Raw genomic sequence first — 21,458 nt, 5'->3', positions numbered from 1 at the left:
ATCGGCGATAACTCGCTCATTCTTGGTCCGTTCCTGGCGTCCAGCATACCGTTGGAAGCGTCTTGAGGCCGCGCACCTTTTTGCTGAACACCCCGACCCGACCCCTTCGCTCCCCGCCCAGTTATTGCGGAAAAACCAAAACATTCCCATGGAAAATCGGCGATAACTCGCTCATTCTTGGTCCGACCCTGGCGTCCAGCATACCGTTGGAAGCGTCTTGAGGCCGCGCACCTTTTTGCTGAACACCTCGACCCGACCCCTTCGATCCCCGCCCACTTTTTGCGGAAAAACCAAAACATTCCCATGGAAAATCGGCGATAACTCGCTCATTCTTGGTCCGACCCTGGCGTCCAGCATACCGTTGGATGCGTCTTGAGGCCGCGCATCTTTTTGCTGAACACCCCGACCCGACCCCTTCGCTCCCCGCCCAGTTATTGCGGAAAACCCAAAACATTCCCATGGAAAATCGGCGATAACTCGCTCATTTATGGTCCGATCCTGGCGTCCGGCATACCGTTGGGTCCAACGGGTAGCAATAATTTCTAACCATCTTATGCACCGCTAAGTGTGCAAAGCCCAATGCACTTGGTGGTGTTTAGTTTTTCTTTTCTACCAGTTGAGCAAAATTCGATGTTGTTTCGAGGAAATACTACCACGATAGTTGGATGGTTGGTCCTCACTATGGGGGAAAGGTCCGGCTGGGATTGTTAGCTTGTTTTCAGCACTTAAAGCTTCAATTTTTTAACATTAGAAATGCGCTTTCTATAATAACATGAAGCTTACCTGTAAGAATTTTAAACACCTAAATACAAGAATCTTAATTGTATTTGCTAGTTTATTGAACACTGAACACAAAAGTTAACGCCTTAAAAAATACTTAACAAAATAACAAAACACTACAAAATCTAAAAATAGTAGTTAAAGATGAAATAATGCTACTTGCATACGATTTAATCCGAAAACTCCTTCTAGCTGAACCACTATGATTATGGTAGGTAATTTTACTACAAATGCACTTAAGATATGGTTGCAATTCGTGCTGATGATGCCGAAGAACCGCCGCCTCCTTCACCTACCCCTGCCGTCGCTTCCGCATCCTTTGCTTTCCTTCGTCCCCGTCGGAACTGTTCCTCTATCTCCTGCAAGGTACGGTTTTTCGTTTCCGGCAGTATCACGTACAGCAGCAGTGTCCCGAGCAGTGAGATCACCCCATAAACCAGGAAGGTTCCATTAATACCAACCGTCGCAAACAGTGTCGGTCCCGTTTTGATTACAGCGAAAAAGCAAACGAAATTAAACGATGAGGTAAGTCCGGAACCAAGGCCACGCGTTGCTACGGGGAAAATTTCGCCCGTCATACACCAGGGAAGCGGGAAGAGACCGATCCCGACGAACACGATGTAGCTGATGAGAAAGATCAGCGATAGCCAGGAGTAGTTTCGGTACAGTGGAATGCTCGTTTGGAAGTAGAGAAAGATCGAGAGCCCGATAAGCGAAACCGTCGTTCCGACCCCACTCGCCATGGCCAGTGGACGACGGCCGACGGAGCGAAGCAGGATGCAGGCTACGAGCGATGTCACCACGCGTACCAGATCCACGATCAGCATGGCAAGATACTCGTTCAAACTATCGCTCCCGATCGTAGTCTTCATGAGCGCGATCGAGTAGAACGCGACAATATTAACGCCCGAAAACTGCATCGTCGCAAAGAACACGAGCAGCGTGGCGAGTGGCATAAGAAATTCTCGTCGCTTATAAGGCGATCGGTTCCGCTGGTCCGCTTGTATTTCGTTGGTTTTCTCATTGTTCGTGTTCTGGTCCGTTCGTGCCACCATCGCATCGAACTCCTGCCGACTGGCTGGATCAAACCCTCGCAACCAGTGGAATGATGCTTCTGCCTCTGCACGTGCCCCTCGTGCAAGCAACCAGGCAGGACTTTCCGGTGAAACAACCATCAGCAGATAGGCAACGATCATAAATAGCGAACACAGCAGTGCCGCCGTTTGCCACCGGAAGAACGTACCGAACAGATGGGCAAGAAGAATACCACCCGATACGGCGAACGTAACGCCGGCCAGAAGAATTCCACGATAGCGAGGATCACTCGTTTCTGCAATGTAGACGGATGCCGGTGGACCAACCAACCCACAGCTGAGGCCAGTGATGAAGCGTCCGGCAAGAATTTGTGGATAGCTACCGGCCATTGACAGGACGCACCAACCAACGGCAAACGATATGTTGAGCAGCAGGTGAGCTGACTTGCGGCCACAGCGTTCCATTAGCAGACCACCGAGAATGCAGCCGAGAGCCATCGGTAGTGGAGCCATGGACGCGATCCATGATGCTTGATCTTCGGTGATCGACAGTTTGCTGCCCGGTTGTTGCAGCTGTGGCAGAAGAATCGCGGAGAAGCCGTTCGTCATGCCGGCTGCTGCACTGCTGATGATCGGACCAGAGGCGGCCAGTATCTGGTGGGGCGGGAAGGAAGATTAGAACACCACTCATACAGCTCTAAGCAGGAACAATAAACATTCAAAAGGCTTACAGTGCTCTCATCTTCCTCTGTTTGTCTTCTAGTCTGAGAGACTGTGCCATAAATAACTTTCATATGAATTCACCTCACTGTTTACACACTCACCTGACGCGCCAGTGGAGAAAAGCGTTTAACCACATTGCTCTCGATAAATGCGTCGTCCGTCGCCGGTGGCTTCTTGACGATCATCTTGCTGCAAGGTGTTGGCGAATGCCTTCTGCTGGAGTCGGAAGCGAGAGGTAAAAATAAAATGTGAGATAAAAAAAAAACTGTAAACAAACGCGCATGATAAGAGCACGTAAGCCAAAGAGGAACAACATTGGATTAGCGAACGATTATTTAACCCACATTTGATAACGCTTGTTGATGTTGAATTGTCTGTAACAAACGAAACTGGCAAGTCAATGACTCTTAAAGGGTAGGGCGATAACGCGACATCGTGACGTGGTATTGCGAGTGTTTTGTGGGACTCGTAGTGACTTTTGTAGGTCAGTCAATCACTCAGCAAGGAAGATTGTGCTTCGTGAATCATCCTGATCTGTATACTGAGTGGGAGCTGCAGCTTTACGGGAGAGTTCAGATAGAACTTCCCTTTGTAAATTGTGTTATTAATTCTATGTAATGTCGATACAGTCGGCGCCACAAAACGAAAGCGCCTTGAGGACGAGAAATTTGAGCATTTTCAGGCAAGATTTAAAAATCGGTTAGAACAGTAAAATTTATAGGTAGTATGAACAATTTTCCACTATATTGAGAAGTCCTAGACACCGAACGTCGTTTGTCAGAAGGTATTGTTATAATTGTTTCCAAATTATTGAGTACATTAGTTATAAGTTTTGGAATTGAAAACCTAGATTCTTGAGTCGAATATTTCGTCAAAATGGTTAAATATCTCCGATGTTGACATAATAACGTGGCGGAGACGAAATCGTCCATGTCCAATCATTGAGAATGTGTGTATGACGGGCCTACCTCTGTGGTGACGAGCACGTTGTCGACCAAAGAGACTGCTGAATGCCCTCAGCAGCGTCCAACAGATTTTTTTTTTTGGGTGATCCACTCTTTGAGAACCTTATTCATCCTGCTTGTATACAGCATAGATCAAACTGAACGTTAAGCCTCACCAAAACCTAATAGTAACATCTATAACACTGCCATAACCGAGGTGTTAGGTACTTAGCCATAAGATCAAGGACACAGGAGGATACATTTTTTTGTAGAATACTTCTTCTACGTAAAATCGAGCAATCTTTCCATCCAATATTTAGCGCAACATTATGCTGGCTGTAAAGCAACTGTAATATTTAAAAAAAAATACCAGGAAATAAATAGATTCTTCATGATGATAATGCAAATCTTATAAAACCCCAAGAGTAGCAACAAAAAAAAATATCGCTCAAAACGGATACTGGACTCGACATGGATTTGTCTTATGTGGCTATTGAGCAGCAGCAATGTTTAGCAAAAAAAGTTATGCCGAATTATGAACCAAAACTGCTTCCCGGTAAACAGACGGACATAATAATTACCGTAAAAAAGATGCATCTTCTGAGTTCAAAAAGAAAACAAACAACAGTTAAACACAGACGATTTTATCTAAACGGGAACAGTACAACAATCTGAAGGTCAAGAATTGAAGCAAGTTCGCCACGACCAAACCGGTTCATCTGCAGCAAGAATGAACGTTCTAATCCGGTATTTATTTTTACGCTTTCAGTGAGAGTGGCTTTTGTCTTCTTTTCTTTAACATTTAAAATTTGGCTAAAACTTATTATTCAAATGACTCTGTAGCTTCAAATGACGCATTCTTTCGGTGTGAATTAAAATAATTGATCACGTTTAGAATGCAACACGCGGCAACCGAAAGTGACATGGAAATCACCAACCGAAGCAAGAGATGTCACAACTCATTTGCCTAATATTCATTTCACGGACAGCATTTCCGCTCAACGAGCAAATCGGTGGACGGAACCGATCAACCCAAAACGTTCAAATCTTTAGTCAGACTATTTACGAAATAAACGTCCATTAAAGGTAGTCATTAAAGCATTTGCATTTGCTTCTGCTTAACAATTCAAATTGAGAGACACAAGAGCAAGTAATGTTCCGTGTTGGGTATTATGGAACAGATAAAGAAATTATTGGTAACACCATAGAAAGTTTTTTTAAGCATTTTTAATGATCAAAATCGAAAGATCAAATTTAACACTGACTAAATCGAATCCGACACCTTTTTTAATAAAAAAAAGTATTCACTAAGTCACAAACTCAACCTACAAGATGCAATATTCCTCCGAAACAATAACCATAAACCCCTCAAATGCCTCAAACTGAATCACGTAGCCATCCGCAAAACATAAAAGTCCAGTTCGTCGCTCGACGTAACGCCGAAATCGCTGTCCCCTTTGGGAAAAGGAAATGAGGTCAGCCGAAGAAGTTCGGTGCCGAAATAAAAGCCAAACGAAAATAAAAGTTGCTTTCTCTCTCTCTCTCTCTCTCTCTCTCTCTCTCTCTCTCTCTCTCTCTCTCTCTCTCTCTCTCTCTCTCTCTCTCTCTCTCTCTCTCTCTTTGACTCTCTTTCGCTTCCCTGTTTCTGTAAATGTCGACCGTTTTCGTCACACGTCACACACCGGATCGACGAGTAACCATGGTAACGTACGAGCTTTTCTTCGAATAGCTTACCGGTAGCTTTTTTTAAAGGCCACTAGATAGATTGTTTCACGAATGCAGCATCAGCTGTCGCCGAACGATAAAAGCGTCTCCCTTTCGCTGCTTCACACACACCCGTTGCACTTTGGATGCATATTCTGTTGCGTTCAGTACACATACACTTTTGAAGGTTAACATCAAAATCTTGCGCTTTTTTCAATTTCTGCACAACACCACTTCCTGCACGAGGTTACTTTTTGACCACGGACTAGAGATCGTACCGCTCGGTCCACCCGCGTTAGCTTGTTACAGCAAGACACCACATCGAAAACATTCCGCAACGCACCAAGAAAGCGGTTGAGGCCGCGCGTCCAAGTGCGCCAACCGTACACACTATTATTATGTGTTAATGTTTGGCCAACAATGGCGGATGTTTGTTAAGTAACGCATATGCTCTCCCTCACAGGCACCTTGTACACCAACCTCGGTGGATTGGGTACACACTTGTGATCACTCGAAGCGTACTGGAACTCAACATACCGTTTCGATAAGCACTCTTAAGTATTAAAATTTTCTTCTTAATACTCAGCAACACACTAGCACGATGGTTTTATGCGTTTCCTCCCAAATATTAAATTGTGTAATTTAAGCTCTGCACACACGCTGCAATACTTTGACCACTTTGCTGTTCACTTCACTTTTTTCGGCACAAGAAAAGCGCTCCGACACACTGCAACCGCTCGCGATCCGATCACCTTACGCGATCGGGCAACAATGAACTGACCATCGAACGCCAGCGTACATCATATACGCGAGCGTTAAATCGCTCTTTCGATCGCGTTATCACTGGCACACTCTCCATCCGTTTGTAGCTCACGCTCGCGCCTTTAGCTCGCCGCAATAACCCGGGGCTGAGACGCACAGCACACGGCAGCGTACTTTCTCAAGCATGTTGGCGCTTGTTGACACGATTTTTTTTTTTAAGGTGCGAGAGCTCCCGCCCGAATCGCCCACCCGAAATGAAGAATGGCTCAAAATTAGGGAGCAACTTGTTTGACTCATTTTTTCTCTTCCTATCCCTGTGTGGTTTGGTTAGAAAAAAAACCTTCCCTGGGAAATCGGTCGAAGAGCATTGAGCGCTACCAGTGGATCGTTTGGTGAAGTAAAAGTGAACTTTAAGCAGCGAAGTGGTATGATTGATTACTTAACCAATCTGTCGTGGCACAGGATGCACGGCAAATGACGAATGTGACTTGAACAAGCTAAGCCACGAGCCAATGAGTGATTAGATTTGTAATGGAATATTCTAAGCTCTTCAAACAGTTATGATTTTCGTCATTACAGGTATTTGTAATAAATGAAAATTATTAAAAACACACTCTATAAGCCATTGATTTAAAGAAAATTATTTTAATAACATATTCTTCATAAACATATTCACACCAAAAATTTCAAAGCAAAATAGGAATCTGTATGTTGTAGTAAAAGTTACAAACTTTTCAAAAACGCATCATAACATTATCCATCGTAGCTGTACCTTTTTTCCGGTTTTTAAACCAGTTGCCAGCCTTTATGGCCTCAATTCTATAACTCGTGCTAATCACCAGCACAAACTTTCCTTATTGATTTACTGTGATCGCATGCTGGTAAATCGCGCACTCTCGATTGCCATCCACTATTGCCAAGGAAAAAGTGTTAATGCTTAATAAACATAAATAATTTATTGTGTTTGCACCCACGTTGCTTAACATTAGCAAGCAATCAGGAAATTCTTCTCTTTGAATAAAAAAAAACCCACAGCTGGTGATGTCGATTCAGTTTAGATTCCGTTTCCTACACCCCGCGGCAGACACCTTTCGCAAATCTTCTTATTTATTTTACCAACAAATATGACTGTCCTGGCCGTGCATAACCAACGATTTATTGCTAATCGATTTTACGCCGTGTCCGAACCGGCCCAAAGTTCGCATAACGATGATAGCAGTTACAATTAGCACTCTGTGGAGCTTACAGCGGTTGTCAAAATAAAGTGCCCACCCCTTGATTTTTTACATTTTTGCCATGATTTTAGTGAGAAATGAAGTTAGAACACTGCAAATTTTTGTAAATGCTACTTTTAACGTACTCTAACAGATTCATTACCTAATCATAATAAATAAATTGTTTTGCACGCACCAAAAATAGTTCCATTTATTTTTTCTAAAAAAAAGGTTTCAAAAAAAAGTGCCCAGTGGCAAAATTAGCCATAAACTTATCGTTTTGAAGCTATAAAAATGATCATTATGTCTTGACGCTTTGATACAAGTTGACATGTTTACTAAATGCATTAGCACATGTTTGTAACTGAAAAAGAAAAATACTTCGTGGTACACAGTTGACTCTTGTGGTTATTATGAAAAATTCAAAGCAAATTGCACTGTGTGTACGAAAGTTGGTTGTTCGGGCGATTGAGAAGGGAGATTCCCATCGAAATGTTGCAAAACAATACAATATTAGCAAAGCAGCCGTGGGAAAAATCATACAGAAACAAAACACGTTCGGATCAGTGGTGGATCGGCCAGGCAGAGGCAGGAAACCCAAAACTGATTCCAAAACGGACACTAGGATCGTTCGAGAGGTGAAAAAAAATCCAAAAGTGACTGTCCGCCAGATCCAGGAAACCCTTCGGCTACCCATTTCTGATAGTACTATTCGTCGCCGGATCAAAGCGCAAGGTTTCAACAACAAGCTTGTTAGGAAACGTCCGTTCATTAGCAAGGTTAATAAAGCTAAGAGGCTAAAATTTGCAAAGGACCATGCGGATAAGCTAATAGAATTTTGGAAAACAGTTCTGTGGACAGATGAATCGAAATTCGAACTGTTCAACCGAAAACGGCGGGACCGTGTATGGTGCAGAGCGGGTGAGGAGTTGCAAGACCGCCACATACAAGGAACAGTAAAGCATGGAGGAGGCAATGTGATGTGGTCTGTGGTCTGGGGGTGTTTTTCGTGGGCAGGTGTGGGGAATCTAGTCAAAATCGATGGGATTATGACTTCTGATTCCTACATTAACATCCTACAAGAAAACCTGGAAGTGTCTCTCATCAAGACGGGCATTGAAGAGAAATTCATCTTCCAGCAGGATAATGACCCGAAACACACAGCGAACAAAACGAAGGCCTTCTTCCGTTTATGTAAGATTAAACCGATGGAATGGCCTCCGCAAAGCCCAGACCTCAACCCCATCGAGAATTTGTGGGCGATTCGCGATGCGAGGGTTGATAAAACAGGTGTGAAAAATAAAGAAACATATTTTAAAGCCCTGGAACACGCCTGGGAGAATATCGATCAACAACATTTAAAAAATTTAGTTGAAAGCATGCCGAAACGCCTTCAGCAGGTTCTGAAAGCCAAAGGGGGCCATATAAAATATTAGCAAATTTTGTGAGTGAAATAAATATATATTTTGTTAACTTAATTGAAGTGGGCACTTTTTTTTTGAAACCTTTTTTTTAGAAAAATAAATGGAACTATTTTTGGTGCGTGCAAAACAATTTATTTATTATGATTAGGTAATGAATCTGTTAGAGTACGTTAAAAGTAGCAGTTACAAAAATTTGCAGTGTTCTAACTTCATTTCTCACTAAAATCATGACAAAAATGTAAAAAATCAAGGGGTGGGCACTTTATTTTGACAACCACTGTATAAGATACAGCAAGAGTTTTCTTTTTTTTCTTCTTGATACTTACACTCGTGATCCATATGTTCAAATTGCAATGCTAAATGTAACCATTCGTGTAAGGTTTTATTTTTATTTAAAAAAATTTCATGTTTTGTAAATCTATTCGTGACCACAACACAACATCTTCTTTGATAGCTGTAAAAGATTATGAAGGATGGTATAAAATGTTTTTTTTTAACTTTTGATACACAGTTAGTGCAGTAAACTAATGTAATACTCTATTATAATTGTTAACAAACATGAAACATAAGGTAGGAATTAAATAAACCCTCACCCATAGTCCAGAAAGGCAAATAAACCACGTTGAGGAATTTGAAACGAAATATTTCACTCGATTTCATGAAATATTTCGTTCGAATTTCAAACTGCTCGAAAAGGGCTCACACCGATATCTACGAGAACGAATACAGGTTTGCTGCGTAATTTAACTTATAAATAGTTTATTTATTGTTGAAACTAACGATCTAACCGCCGCAGAACAAATACCGAAGCATTTTAATCTGATCATGCATGCCTCATATTAGCATAGTATTATTTTACATACCAAACATCACAAACAAACGTATTTTTAAAATGTCTACTTTTACCAAAGCTATCAATCCATGCCATTCTGTGTATCCTTCCACTGTTTCACTGGCTAGGCAAAGCATTACTGAAATAAAATCTCTTCCTTAGCCACTGTGAAAAAAACAAACTCTACTTGAATACTTGAGCAGAATAACGGCATTAGCAGACTGACCACACCGAGCTGAGCCTATTTCCATCAGCTCTCTCTCACTCACTCTCCGATGGCTTCCGTACCTAATCCGCATAACCTTACATTTTCACCTGTCGATGGTAAATGCCTAGACCTCAGAGAACTGGGGAAAACAAAGCTAAAACAACAACTTCCCTCGACGAGTAGCGATTGCAGTAGAAAGTATGATTATTTTATTAAATCAATACCATTATGCGGTTATGGCGAGGTAGCTCGGCATGGTTCGACCAACGAGCTGGCCGGTACGACCATTATCAGGAGCAGGACTAGGCCAGAAAGGTTTTGTTCAAGCCTTCGTTGAGCATAACCCCATACGAACCAATCGTCTAGTGGATGCCTTCTGGTGGAGCCTTCTAATTACCTGTAATGTTTCCTAATGATCGTGGCTTCATGGCAATAGGAAGGGAAAAAGAATGCCCACGTACACACACTCATGCTCAATAAACACGGTTTCGATCGTGTATCGAATGTTGAGTGTAGGGAAAAGGAAAAAAAAGCTATCAGTACGGTAAATTGGGTATCTATGACGTGACAAAAATTGCTTCTCTTTTATTTCACACATAATTTACATAAATAAACACTATTCGGGATGGATGTTTCGTAAGCAAATCATCATTCTATATCCGTTGAAGGTTGGATTAATATAATGAAATACTGATACTGATATTTAAAGAATGAGTTTTTGAACAAAACACTTCACAGGAGGTCAATGAATCTCCTGTTAATCAAGATCAAATTTTGCTTCGAAATTTCCTCATTTTGCGCTGATTTCCTATCGGGACCGACTGATAGTAACATACGAGTATCCCTTCAATGAGGAAACTACTAATTTTCTTTCTTTCTGATTTGATAATAACTAAAATTAAATAAGACATTCTCTGGGAGAGACATTTCCCTTTGTCCGTATTGTTCGGAGACCCTCTAAATGCGCAAAATTTATATGACAAAAATGCTACTAATAGAAAGACCCGCCTCAGCCTGGGTCGGACATTTTTCATCTTCATGATTTCATTTTCAATCAACAAATAATTGTATGATTATATTATAAACTGTGTAAGTAATTGTTTTGAAATATGAATTATAAGTAACACTAATAAAAGCATTTATCCACCAGCCTACATTCCATACCGCAAAAGATGGGTCCTTTCTACCCGTTTGATCGAGAAAATTCCCCTAATTTCAAGCTGCCAACCACCACAGGAGGATAATGTTCGCTTACACCGAGCAGTCCACAACCAAATAGTACCACAGCACCTCATTACACGGGTGAGAGTAGATGAAGGGAGTGAGGGAAGATCAGAAACATCGATGAGGAACCCCTCGCGATCTAGAATATAAAATGGCTAATGAACTTTGAATCGTTATTTCACGTGCAACGTCGCGTTTCTGAGCGAAAAAAAAGTACAAAAAACTACCGCCCCAAGTAATGAAACATTCCTTGCCAGGATCTACCAACTACCGAGTACAGTACACTGATCGATAGCCTGTTGTTTTCTTTCTCCGTCACTCGCAGCCTGGCGGGCAGCAATACACGCCAGCACATCATTTGGCCAACCTCCCTCACTTTGGGAAAACTAGTTTTTTCCACCATTCCTACGCGAGTTTCGTAGCAACAAACCGCCCCATACCGATATGAAATTACATTGCAGTGTTTGTGTACAAAGTTTGGGACGAATAGGTGCCTGCTAACGTGCGACCTCCGTGGGGGAAAATTACACGACTCACGCGTGGCAGCGTGATTCGGGAAACAAACAGGATACTTTCTACCACCCAGAAGCTCCCGGATTAGATTTTCCACCCCATGGCGCCATGGTTGTGGGTCGAACGGTGGTGCGTGTGTTTGTTGGCAAAGTGTTATGTAAAGTTTTCATCGATTGTACACCTCGTGCGTTCCGTTTGCCGTCCCGAGTTTCGGCTCATCTGCGTGTATGTGTGCGCGATTTTTTAATCGAGGCACAATTAGCCACACCGATATCAATTCCCTCAACCTGAGCATGCATGGTGTGTCTTGTAGAAGCACAAAGGATAGCAAATTTTCTAGAAATCATTCAGTTTAATGTTTATTTCTATCGATGAACAAGTGAACCCTGTCGTAAAACGTATTGTAAATACAAATATGGTTAAAAGATAACAGAGAGACATAGAAAACACACAATCAGTTGCGTCAGCCACACGATAGCATCTAGCGTCTTGAAATTCAAAAACCATATTAATGAACAGTCGAAGCACCCTGTCGCTGCTGACCACAACGTAATCGAGCTGGTCCTTAAAGGAAAGCCTAGAGTCAATCAAAATGTCTAGATCCTTGCCACAATGTTTCCTCTGCATGATTAGTCCTTCCAGTGCTTAATTCGCATACTAAAGGCTGATCGTTTTAATAGAAACAATGCTCCCATGATCGCTATGTGCCACAAGGAGGAAGACGAGTGAGAGGTGATCAACAGGTGGAGGTGCTACTTCGACAGACCCAGGCAACTTCCGGGCCATCACAGTCATGAATGCTACCTATACATTTGCATTACCACATATTGTGTCGAAAGCTACCAAGCTAAATTAGTTGGAGCTAAAAGGATTGGATTGAGGATAACTGCGACAAAAACAAAATATCTTCTTGTCGGAAGCTCTGACCGGGATGTATCCCAAGTCGGAAGCAGAGTGTCAATAAATTGCAACGATCTTGAGATGGTAAAGGGGTTCTGTTACCTTGGAACGATCGTAACATCGGACAATAACGTTAGCAGCGAAATCCGAAGGCACATTTTGTTCAGGAAAATCGTGTCTTCTCCTTGCAAGAAGACTCCAACAAACCACGAAATCCATGATATTTATTGCACACTGAAACGTCCGGTAGTTCGCTACGGGTACGAGTCCTGGACTACGCTGACGGAGGACGCCAAAGAACTCGCCCTTTTCGAACGGTAGGTGCTAAGTGCTATCTTTGGCGGTCTGTGCAAGCAGTACATGGGCCATGCCCCAGGTGCTCGTCAGCAACCCGTTCGGCACGAGGCGTAAAGGAGCACAGAGAGCTCGTTGGCTGAAGCAGGATGGACTCGTGAATGGAGGAATGGGTTGGAGATTCGGCCATATTACCTAGGCGAGCTCATTTCTAAGCAGACCCAGCAGAAGAGGAAGAGAAGAAGATGTTGTATTTTCTTTATAATCCAATTGTATCATCTTCCTTTTCTGAGCTTTGCACTTATATTCCAAATAATAATTACATAATTATAGTGATAAACTACTAAAATGAAGTTAAACTTCCGATGTGCTAATTATAATACAGCTACGACTTATCTTAAGCCTATTATCGACCAAAACTACATCGAATGCCTCCAAACCATTCTTATTGCTTACAGTCAACCGCGTTACTGAGTGCGTACATAAACAATCATTACCATCTCGGCAATCTAAAGTGTGCTACATATAGCATAATAATTTCTTTCATTCCACACGAACACACCTTGCTGGCTTCCCGATAAACGATAACGAGTACTTTCAAGCTGTGCCAGAATCTTAAAACATTTCATTCTTCGTGTTCTTCTCGATCGTTAGCTTTCCTATTTTCGTCCTCATAATTTCGTCCAAGTTCGTTCACATTTTATTGACCGTTCATTCATTGCGCTAAGCCTATGTACTAAACCACTTTTCAACACTCCTAACTCCTTCGTGGGAAGGTGTTTTTTGTTTTACTTCCTTTTTTTTTTTCCTTCAAGCAACCTGAAGCAATTTCCCTCCCCAAAAAAGACGCCATTTACTATTTCTAAAATTCCACCGCTCAGCTAACAAAAAAAAAAACACAGAAAATGTTAGTACCCCGAGGGGCCCATTGGGAAGGAATGCTTTGGGTCCCATTTTATATGCTAATCCATCGTCTAAGGCATGAAAAGGAAAAGCCTTCGTCCACCATTACCTTACCGATACAGCGCTGAAGACGCAAAGCCCTGCAACCGGCCTGGTACGATGCCGTGATTGGGATACATAAAATTTTTGGTCAACCAATCGGACCGGACGAACGGCTCCACGAGTCCAAACGGAGACCGGAAGGTGGAAACCCCTCCCAAACACAGCATTCTACCCTCGGTTCGAAACATATTTGCAACATAAATTCGCCATATTTATGCCCGCAAATAAATCACATCAAGCATCAGCATTTTATTTTTCCTTTTTATCGCACAATAGTTGTTTTCCATTTGTTTTGGGGGAAGCCGGCCCATTGTTTCGTATTTTTCACTTAATACATATAATCATTTCACTATAGTAGCTTCATGTGTTCATAAGCGGCAGTTTTTGAAGGTATTAATCCCTTACGTAATATCACATAAATCATCATACAGCAGATAATATAAGAGGGAAATCATTTTATGAACACACACTTTGGAATAACTGAATTAATGGTCAGCGTTGATGGGCAAACGGGCTTGCCACCGGTGCTCATTATTCTTCGCCGCTGTAGCTTTCCGCTGGGCGGATCGTGAGCTTTACCACCATCCAAAAACGTCCGATCCAACAGCAAAAGCCCGAAGCAACCCCAATACCTCATACCGTCATCGTTTTGATTAATTTGTTCCCTTACAGTCACGTCATGTCACACCGTCCGCACTGGTGTTCTAACACAACCAACCAAGCGTCGAAAAGATTCTAGAAACGGAATTTCGTCCTCTCAGGTCGACTCCACACAGCAATGGAGGGAATGGAAAGCAGCACCAAACACTCCCTTCACAGTCATCATAAACACGAGTCGCGCGAGTGCTTTCTTTTGACCCGAGGCCCCCATTGTGATGCTTGTTTTTCCTTGGTTGACAGGGAAAAGGATTTTTTGTTCCTCTTCTGCATTACTACCGCCTTAGAGCGCTTTTTCTCCCAATCGGTTTGTCCTGTGACCCGTGAACGGCCACAAACTGGATCGATTCCGTTGAGTTGACCAGGCAATAAAACAAACATTAAACCGAACACGAACGAATGGCTTCATTAATTCCGAATTTACATAACGGCCCAAAACACACAATCGTCAACCTTTCCAACCAGCCGCGGCTGTATCATGAAATTATTATAAAGACCCTAATAGAGTGACCTCTGGCAACGTATTTTCATAAAACGGTGTAGTGGTTTGGTTTCGTAGTTACATTTGGATTCTTTATTAAATATTTCGATTTTTCAATGTTTCGAAATTTCGTTTTCTTTTGAATATTGCTATTAAACTCGTAGCCAAGCATCGATCAACTTGAAGTCGAAGTCTTGATACGTCATTAAACAACAAAAATTGTTATGTTATGTTTATCACATTTCACTGACACTAAGCCCTAAGCTGTCTTCCTACTAATAGTGGAGATGGTAGTCCTCTATAGTCCAGACTAAGATCCCAGCAGCTTAGGGCAAAGCTTGCAGCTCTTCGTTGAATGGACCCGAGCCGTGCCAAGGATCGGGTCGAAGAAAGCCACCACACTATGCTCGCATACTCCATCGGCGAACGAGCCAGGGCGCAGTATAGCGATTTGGTGTAGAGGGGATCACGGATCACTACCTCGTCATGTTTGTAATCAAGCCTAGAAATTGGTTGCACCTCACCGCGATATGAACGAGCTGTTCCACGAAAGACAGCTACGTATCGATAAACGCGTCTAGATCTTTGACACTGTCTTTTCTCACAAGGACCTGTCCATTTAAGTCATATCTCAAGAGTGTAGGCGCTCTCGATCGGCTAAAGGCAATGGAGACACATTCTTCGACGCATATAGTTAAAAGACTACGCTTGCATTAGGAGCTGATCTCGTACAGTGTGGTTTAAAGAGCTATATAGCGATCTGGTGAACACTCGTCGTCTATCGACAGCTCGTTGATGCATAACACGAATAGTAACGGCCCTAAGTCGATGGTCAGCGTGATCTAGCTAGTCGTTAAGCCAAGAAAAACAAAGCTCTAAGATCTTTTTACAATCCATTTCAGTTCTTCCTTGATTTTATTAAACTGATTTTACACATTTCGGTATACGAACAAAACGATTCAATTATAATATTTTTTATTTAATTTTTTCTGCAACCTAATCAACTTTTTTGCTTCGGACTTAATTTCAGCAACTCCAAAAAAATACTTCACACACCTTTCGGTAAGTACAATTCACAATAAATAATTATTTTTCTGCTTCCGTCCAGCCTTAGCAATTGTGACTCGCCAAGCATTGTGCAACGATTCGCAAAATTAAAGAAACAATCTCCCGAATTTCACTACTTAGTATGCAGCGAAAAATGGAGAAAACAGCGGTGACAACGCCTTGAGTGTTCGCCATAGTTCCAACAATAGTGTGCATATAAATTTTTGACTTTTTATGCTAATTCCTATGACGTAAATATAATGTACTATTGTAATGCCTCTTGTGACACAAAACCTGAGTGGTCCGGAAGGGAAACAGAATTGCATTTATCAGTAACCCGAGTGGCATTGCCTTCATGTACATTGCAACGAACAAACTTATAGAACTAATAATATTATTGGCTGTCATAACAATACTTGCGGTTTGAGTTAAAAGCAGGAAAAAAATCAGCTTAAAAAAGCTGTAAAAAGTATACATAAAAAGCAAACAACGTATACAGAAAAAAGCATTCAAATCATTGTTCAAAAGAATCCGTCGCGGTTCTACCAACGGTCAAAATGTTTCAAAATTCTCATGCTTCTGGAACGGAAGCTCGGAAAGGAAATCATCGAAGCGCGTAGAAAATTAACTTCTTCTCTTTTTTGCTCATATTTTCTACCTTCGCCTTGTTCACTTAACCGCTTCAAACGGGTGAATTAATGTCCGTTAAAATAAATTTCAACCACGAATCAAACGAATGTGACTCAATGTGCTATCACGACCAAAAAATACTTTACCATAAGAACGTTAACATACAATTTACAAGTTTCGCATTTTATTCTATTTTAATGCGCCAAAAAGGTCTTGAATTCGGTTCACCAGTGCAAAGGTGCAACGCATTTGACCGTAAGAAAGTTCTTGCCTTACACCACATGCCCAGCCCGACGTGCGTAATTTATTTTATCTCGTTTTTAATCCACTTGTCTGCCAAGCAACTGCAGCCGCAAAAGTAATCTTCCCCCCTCAACTGTTTTGGTTTGCACCTTGCACCGTTGGCCAACGGTTGCGAATGCACCTGACAGTTACCGCCAAAGTCTCGCACGCTCACCCTAGAATCCCTACGAGAAGACAAAACAAAATAAGAAACGAACCCGACGCACAGCAGGCACTTTGTTGCGATCGCTTACGCAACGAAGCGGAACGAAGAGACGATCGTACCAAGCAAAGACCGAAACAGGTTGTCGAATGTACACTTCTTTTTTCTTGCGTCTTCAAGAGAAGCTTGGCAAAAGGATGTTCAAAACGAAGGACAGATTGACCGTTGAAACGGCACGTGTTTCGGTCAACGATCAACAGCTGATCTGGAGTTGATCGAGTTGCTAGCTTCCTGCACTTTGTCATTAGATCAGGTTTTACTTCTTCGACGTGGTTCTTCATACCGCTTGGCAAATGGTTTTTGGAAGAAGGAAAAAAATGCTTTAATATCTGCAATCTGATGATGTTCGTTTTTTCTTTAATTTGATTAATACATCTGACACAGCACATTTGCTAAAAAATGGTTTAAAACAACAAAATAAAAAAATTAAACTTTTTTTCGCTTCCTTAATAAATCAGTTCATATTCATATGCAATTATTTTGACGAATTGCGAGTTGCAGTTTAAGTACAAAAAAAATTATTTCTAAAAAAAAAAGAATTTTTATTTCTTCATATGGTTGGCCATTTAAAATTTTAAATACTCTCCATTCCTCAACCCAGGCATCCTGTTCAAAAAAATTATCCTTTTAAATGCTTTTCTTTCCTTCTTGCCTCATGTCTCATTCTCCCTCCAAAAAGGACATTCGCCAACAGGTACCATTTCCCAAACAAAACAGCGATTACGATACCAGCATACCAGGTTAAACTGGCGACCTTTACTATTCCCTCTGCACATGATCAACAGCTAAAAACCTGCTACAATTCGAGTGCAACAGGGAAACAGGAAACTAAAGTGAAAAAAACCTCGATCAAAAGGCAAGATCAACGGCCAACGGCTGTGCCAACGGTCATCATGGACGGTTCAAATGCCACCACATGGTCGTTCCGCGTGACGACGCACCGTTGAACGCACAGGTTGATGATAGGCGCACCGGCAACCCTGTTCGGCTGCGAAAACGGCCAAATGCAACGGTGCGAGAAATGTCCCCAACTGTGGGATTAAGAAGGATACAATCGGGACACTTACCTGAAGGTATGGCAAGAGTTAGTTCACTTGCTACGCACCACACACGCACACAGATGGCTGTAATTATCCTTGTGTCTTTTTTTAAATACCTTTAGAACTGTCTGTCCACTGGCGAGGTTTGTATACAAAATTCTCACACATTAACCACATACGTACAGCCACGGTTAACCTACCGGCAGGAACCAAACGGCGCGTCATATGGGCACCCTTGTCCTGGAATGTCCTGCCTCGTGTTTGAGTACTCGTTCCGCTACACTGCCACCACGTTTGATTCCTTTTAATTTTTATTCAAAGTCAACGTAACTTTTGTCATTGAAATGGGGGAGATCATACATGGCTGGGGTGACCTTAATTTACAGTGGTGTAAAGGAATTCGCATTCGGTAGGGGTTGAGTTGTACGGTATTTTTGACACAGACCCAATGCGTGAGAATAATCTCTTGGATCCCTCTTCCAGGAATTCCATTTTTCGTGTGAAAAGAAAAGTTTGCACGTTTAATACGACATATGACACATGTTAGTTGACTGTAGGCTCCTGAAAATAATTCTTCTTTATCATATTTTTGCATATGCAAGAAATGTTCATTGCAAAGAACCTAAGAATCTAGTAGTCCTCATAATTGCACTGTAACGATACAATTGAACACTCAAACTACGTAACAAAAAATTAACCCCTGTATTCGTTGTTATGTAAGGTGAATTACAATGCAAAACATCTAACAGGCCACCAAGAACCAAAAACGGTGCTTTTGATTTTCCATTCCCAGCACCTAAACTCTCTCTCTCTCTCTCTCTCTCTCTCTCTCTCTCTCTCTCTCTCTCTCTCTCTCTCTCTGAGGAACGATTTATCGATCGTCATCGAACTTCCCGTAGCGGAAAACTTACCTTAGTTCTCGTACAAACACGCATGCCGGGTCCTCGGTTGTAATCCTCGATGGGGTAGGCAAACATCAACCAAAAGCAAGACCAAGCCACCCGGTAGCGGTCCCAAACATACTACCGGATATACCTTCCAACCGTACCTTCTTGCAGCCCCATGTTTCCCGTACGCCAGAGGCCAGAGGGCAGCGTGCGGATCGAATTTTCTTCCATCGAACCAACACGGCTCGCAAAATGGTAGCTTGAGAAAAAAATCCAGAAACCTCTACCACGGGCCCACCACCCTTAGTATTCGAAAAACGGAACTCGCAAAGGTCGAAGCTTTCACTCTAATTTGCCACAGCCACACCGAAGACCGAACGGCGACGGTGGCTTGAGAAGTTCGCCTGCCATGACTCGAGCCGCTAATCTGGCAGGACAATCAAAGTGTTACCCCTGCTTTCTTCTGCTGGCGCCGTAACTCCTTCCCCTCACAACTTCCGCTCGCTCTACCTATTATGTACCTTGCGAAGCGTTTGGGGTGCTCACGTTAGGGGAAGTACTGGGTGGCCACCTAGCGCAAGAAGTTTTCCAAATATGCACGCGAATAGTTTCGACTAATGAAAAGTTGGACCTGGGCCGTTGAATGCTAGCATATAGTATGGTAATGGCCGGTGGATGGGTTACCGAGAAATTGATCCATTGGGTTATGGGGTTTCCATAAAATTAGGTATATTACGAAGCTTCATATAGAGCCCGAACTACAAAAAAACTCTAATCCAAATAAATGTTATTTGTATTTATTTCTGATGTATTTTACACTACAAAATCTAAAGTAAAAATTACAAGATTTTCATGACTAACTAAAACATTACCTCTATTCATATAACCACAACACCAAAAGAATCGCAGAAAAGGAAGCTCGTTCTAAATCAGAATTTAGCCCTTCAAAATGTACCTTTGGCAAACACCGAGGCATGTAAATCTAAACAGTTGACCAACATCTGAAGTAAGAACTTTCTACCAAAGGCCGTCGTACCCACTACACTATGGCAACGTTGTTTTCTTCCCACACACACACACAATCCATGCTGCCTACCATAGATTACGATCAAAACACCGCCCTTTGGAATAGCGAATGAAATGGGGGAGGAAAAACTGTAAAACCCACACCCGTACCAGCACCAACACTTCGCGGCAACGGCCCATAACGATAACGATGCGCAGCAAGATGTATTGCTTCCGTGCAGTTCGTTCCTTCGCCGTGCCCATTGCCTGTTTTTCACTTTTCACCACCAACACTAAAACAAGTCACAACTCCTTGCGAAGAAGTTTCGTACAATTTATGCAAATCATTCCATAGTATAGAAAGTAGAAGGAAATCGTACGAAAGAACGATTAAAGAACAACATACTTTTTTTTCTATTTGGAAAGCAATAAGTAAGCGCGTGCAAAGCTTAGAAAACCTGCACGATCAGTCAAATTTTGCACCCCCAGGAGGGACTCTCAGAAGGGTCACGTCACGGATATATTAATACGTCAAAACGATACTTTCTTTTTTAAATGGGTTTTGGGTGAAACTTTTAATTAGTACCAAAACTGTGCAAAATGGAAAAAAAATGACAAATATGTTAATTTAGAGGCACATGGATGCAAGCAGAAGCTAATAATGATTTATACACAACGTTTTGAAATTAGTTCAGCTTATAGACGGCAATATGTCTAAATTAAATATCTTTATCACCTGTTTCAGTCCGTACTTACTGGTTTTTTCATGTTTTAAATTCATAAAAACCTTCTCTTATAGTGAAATAATACCGCACGTAACATAAATATACGATCATTCGTTACCGCAAATTTTGACAACAAAATGCTCGTAGAATCAATTATAATTATAATTTATTACACGCTCAAAATCTAAAGGAATCGAGCATGCAAATAATATAAAACAAAATATGTTTAAATAGCTTTAAAATATGACAATCATTGTATTAAATTTTTCAACGTTTATTTATTTGCTTGGGTGTTGTTTCTTAATATTGCTTAGATAATTTTTTTTACAATTTCATCACGGTTAACTGCATATAGAGAATTTTCTTATTTAATAAGAGAAATTTAAGACCGTCAAAATCAATTGTAAATAAATAATTAAAAAAATAAATAAATAAATAAATAAGAGAAATTTAAGCTTAAACCATGCATTTTACTAGTGCAAAAGGAAGATACCAAAGAGCGAAAAAACAAGATAATCATCGATGATTGACCTTATTTTATTTTTATATTGCAGTACAACCAAAACCCCGTTGTGAGGGATGACTATCCAACTATGTGGTATCTGTGAGTCCAGTAAGCCATTAGATTGCCGGCTTGACATAGCAAATCGTTAAACCAAGAAGAAGTCGAATCAAAGTCGGATTTTAGAGTAGTTCTATTGTTTTGGTTTTTTTATTGGTTGACTTTATATTGAATCTTACGGTTTCCTAAAGTTGCAATCCCACTTAAAATAAATACTTCAAATCGGTTTAGATATTAAACAAATTATGCTTCCTTATTCTACCAATTAGCAACCGCCATTTCACTTGCAAGCGGACAAGCGACCAAGCATAAATTATATCCTGCACGTGTACACACTCGGTAGCGTGCCTGATTATAG

At 41.6% G+C, this 21,458-nt stretch overlaps 2 protein-coding genes across 2 annotated transcripts in view; both read right to left on the bottom strand.

Annotated features, from left to right (window-relative positions):
• LOC126563470 (acireductone dioxygenase) overlaps positions 1 to 21,458 on the bottom strand; it is a 568,562-nt gene that overhangs the window by 425,415 nt on the left and 121,689 nt on the right. The window lies entirely within an intron of this gene.
• Positions 1,017 to 2,724, bottom strand: LOC126562072 (facilitated trehalose transporter Tret1-like). The gene is made up of 2 exons (XM_050218483.1): positions 2,639 to 2,724; positions 1,017 to 2,468 (listed from the first exon to the last, which is right to left on the bottom strand). The coding sequence occupies exons 1-2, from the start codon at positions 2,720 to 2,722 to the stop codon at positions 1,017 to 1,019; spliced, it is 1,536 nt and encodes a 511-aa protein (XP_050074440.1). The 5' UTR covers positions 2,723 to 2,724.

Source organism: Anopheles maculipalpis, chromosome 3RL, assembly GCF_943734695.1.
Source record: "Anopheles maculipalpis chromosome 3RL, idAnoMacuDA_375_x, whole genome shotgun sequence".
Classification (NCBI taxonomy): Eukaryota; Metazoa; Arthropoda; class Insecta; order Diptera; family Culicidae; genus Anopheles; species Anopheles maculipalpis.
Note: the sequence above shows the minus strand (reverse complement) of the source record. Positions and strands in the feature narration are given on the sequence as shown.

Excerpts from the sequence above, each read along its gene's own strand:
- LOC126562072 (XM_050218483.1), bottom strand. The coding sequence starts at position 2,722 with ATGATCGTCAAGAAGCCACCGGCGACGGACGACGCATTTATCGAGAGC. Across the intron at positions 2,469-2,638 it reads TTTCTCCACTGGCGCGTCAG|ATACTGGCCGCCTCTGGTCC; the intron begins GTGAGTGTGTAA and ends CCGCCCCACCAG.